Source organism: Eimeria acervulina, genomic scaffold (assembly GCF_000499425.1).
Source record: "Eimeria acervulina Houghton genomic scaffold, Eah_scaff2064, whole genome shotgun sequence".
In the NCBI taxonomy this organism is placed as follows: domain Eukaryota; phylum Apicomplexa; class Conoidasida; order Eucoccidiorida; family Eimeriidae; genus Eimeria; species Eimeria acervulina.
This window is the reverse complement of record NW_013548691.1, coordinates 1-3,441: the sequence shown is the minus strand read 5'-3', so window position 1 is coordinate 3,441 and position 3,441 is coordinate 1. Positions and strand designations below refer to the sequence as shown.

The 3,441-nt window shown below is 51.6% G+C and overlaps 1 protein-coding gene across 1 annotated transcript; it reads left to right on the top strand.

The window, feature by feature from the left end:
- On the top strand, window positions 1-2,901 carry EAH_00064820 (hypothetical protein, conserved; the record flags this gene model as incomplete). The annotated part of the gene is made up of 3 exons (XM_013392923.1): window positions 1-2,077; window positions 2,224-2,411; window positions 2,753-2,901. Coding segments are annotated over 3 exons (2,414 nt in total), but the record flags the coding sequence as incomplete, so codon positions are not given.
- Between the last annotated feature and the right edge of the window lie 540 nt (window positions 2,902-3,441).

Below are 3,441 nucleotides of genomic sequence, written 5' to 3'. Positions count from 1 at the left end.
CAGCAGAAACTGCAGCAGCAGAAACTGCAGCAGCAGAAACTGCAGCAGCAGAAACTGCAGCAGCCGAAACTGCAGCAGCAGAAACTGCAGCAGCGCAAACTGCAACAGCAGCGGAAACTGCAGCAGCAGAAACTGCAGCAGCAGAAACTGCAGCAGCAGAAACTGCAGCAGCGGCGGAAACTGCAGCAGCAGAAACTGCAGCGGCAGCAGAAACTGAAGCAGCAGCAGAAACTGCAGCGGCAGCAGAAACTGCAGCAGCAGCAGAAACTGCAGCAGCAGCAACTGCAGGAGCAGCAGAAACTGCAGCAGCAGAAACTGCGACAGCAGCTACTGCACCAGCAGAAACTGCAGCAGCGCAAACTGCAGCAGCAGAAACTGCAGCAGCGCAAACTGCAGCAGCAGAAACTGCAACAACGGGAACAGCAACTGCAGCAGCGGAAAGTGCAATAGAAGGCGCAGCAGCTGAGACTGCAGCAGCCGAAGCTGCAGCAGCGAAAACTGCGGCAGCAGGAAACGCAGCAACAGAAAACGCAGCAGCAGCGAAAACTGCAGCAGCAGCAGAAAGCGCAGCATCAGGAACTGCAGCAGCAGCGGCATCTGCAGCAGCAGCAGCAAATACTGCGGCAACGCCTGGTGAGACACCGCAAGCTGCTGCCTCACCAAGAGAGCAGCAGGAAGAGCAGCCTCTGCTGCAGCCTCAGCTGCAGCAAGAACAGCAGCAGCAGAAGCAACAAGCGCCGCCACAGAAGCCGCAACAAAATGAGCAGCAGCAGCAGCAGCAGAAGCTGCCTCACGAACAGGAAGCGGCTGAACAGGGCGAGCAGCAGCAGCAGCAACAGCAGCAGCAGCAGCAGCAGAAGCAGCAACAGGAACATGAGGCGGGCTCAACAAAATCTCAAGAAGAACAGCAGCAGCAACAGCAGCAGAAGGTGCAGCAGCAACGACAGAAGAGGGAGCAGCAGCAGCTGAAGCAGCAACAGGAACAAGAGCAACGGCGACAGGACCAGCAGCAGCAGCAGCAGCAGCAGCAGCAGCAGAAGGCGCCGCAGGCACAGGAGATGTCTCCACACGACGAGCAACAGCAGCAACAGCAACAGCAGAAGAAGCAGCAGAAGCCGCTACAGGACCAAGACGAGCAGCAGCAGCAACAGCAGCAGCAGCAGAAGCAGCAGCAGCAGAAACCGCCCCAGGAGCAGAATGCGCCACAACAAGGCGAACAGCAGCAGCAGCAACAGCGGCAGCAGCAGAAACAGCAACATCAAAAGCAGCAGCAGAAGCAGCAGCAAAAGCAGCAGCAGCAGAAGCAGCAGCAGCAGCAACACGAGCCTGCCAGGCAAAACCGCGAGCAGCAAAAGGAAGCAAAGCAGCAAAAGACTGCTGCAGAGGCATCTTCTGGAGCTGCTAGAACACATGAGGCTGCAGATGGCGTTGACGCGGCTGCTGCTGCTGCTGCTGCTGCTGACATACAGCAGCAGCAGCAAGTGCAGCAGCAGCAGCGACAGCAGCAGCGGAAGCGGCGAGACACTGGGGAGGCCAGAGGCAGCAGCAGCAGCAGCAGTAGCAGCAGCAGCAGCAGCAGCACCGTCGCACCCACGAAGCCGGCGGACAGCAAAAGGCCAGGAGCAGCAGCAGCAGCAGCAGCAGCAGCACCAGAACCAACAGTAGCAGCAGCAGCTTATAGAGCAACAACAGCAGCAAACAAGGTGTATACGCTGCAGGATATGATGCGGTTTGCGGTCAAGAGTAAGAGGCCCTATCACTCCGATGGATCTGCAAACGGCAGCAGCAGCAGCAGCAGCAGCAGCAGCAGCAGCAGCTCGGCAGAGGGCTTTAATAAAGCTGCAGACTCACCGGCAACAGAAGCAGCAGAGACAGAAGCAGAAAAATCGATAGAAGCAGCAGCAGCAGGAACAAGTGCAAGAGCAGCTACTGCGGAGGAGAGGGCCCCGCGCTCTGCTGCTGCTGCTGCTGCTGCTGCTGCTAGAGGCAAGGAAGCCAAAGGAAGTGATGGGCCGTTTTCATTTGCTGCAGCAGCATATGCAGCAAGAGAAGAGCACTTCCGCTCCTGCTTCTGCGAGTAAGTGCTGCTGCTGCTGCTGCTGCGTTTGCTGCTGCTCTTGCTGCTGCAGGCGTCCGAGGCGGTGTTGTTGTTGTAGTTGCTGCTGCGCGGATATGCTGCTGCTGCAGGGTATAGAAGTGTTTGTGGGGCGTGTGCTGCTTCAGGCCAGGCTTTCGTTTGATGCCGCGGCCAGCAGCAACGGGAGATGGAGCAGCAGCAACAACAGCAGCAGCAACAACAACAGCAGCAACAGCAACAGCAGCACCACCACCACCAGCAGCTCAATGCCAGACGCCCTCTGGGGGCATTTGGAAGCCTCGTCAGCCGCTAGCAAACCCAACAGGTCGACAGGGTATGTCTGCTGCTGCTGCTGCTGCTGCTGCTGCACGAAGCTGCTGCTGCTGCAGAGGGTAGTAGTTGCTGCTGCTGCAGAGGGTAGTAGCTGCTGCTGCTGCAGATGATAGTAGTTGCTGCTCCAGTAAGCAGCACCAGCTGCTGCTGCATGGAGCTGCTGCTGCAGAGGGTAATAGTTGCTGCTGCAGTAAGCAGCAGCAACTGCTGCTGACTAGATGTTGTATTTGCTGCTGCATATAAAATGCTCTTTTCTTGCTGGTTGTCTTTACTTCTTTTTAATATCTTTGTAATTTGTTTGTGTGTGTCTGTCTGTATGCTATGTGCGTGCTTCATTAACAGCAACAGCAGCAGCAGCACCAACATCAACAGGAGCAGCACCAGCAGCACCAGCAGCAGCAGAAGAGCAGACGCCGCAACAGCCAAGACGAAAGCAGCAGCGTCCAACGAGACCTCCGTTTGCTGCTGCTGCTGCGCTGCAGTTAGTTTAAGTTTTTAATATATTTGCTGCTTCTTTCTGTATTTCTTTATCTTTGTTATTCTTTTGTCTGTCTGTCTCTGCTGCTCTCTCTTTGCTTGACTCTCTTTGTGCCTCTCTCCCATATATATAATAAATAAATAAATATATATATATATATTGTATATATATTATATATATTATATATATATATATTTATATTTATATGTATAAACATCTATTTGTATAGATATCCACAACAGTACATGCATGTGCATGTATATATATATATCTATATATATATTGCTGCGGAAGATGATGATTATTTGCTTGATTAATTTAATTAATTTTATTAATTTTATTTAATTTGTCAAATTTTTTTTTGTTTATAGGAGCTGCACAACGCCCCCCGAGGCCCGCCCTGGGGTGTACGTACACCCCACTCAAAAGGTGATACTATAAAGAAATAAATAAATATAAATAAATATAAATAAATATATATATTGAATACTATTTATATATGAATATATATATATATATATATACTATATATAAGATAGTTTATATATTATTA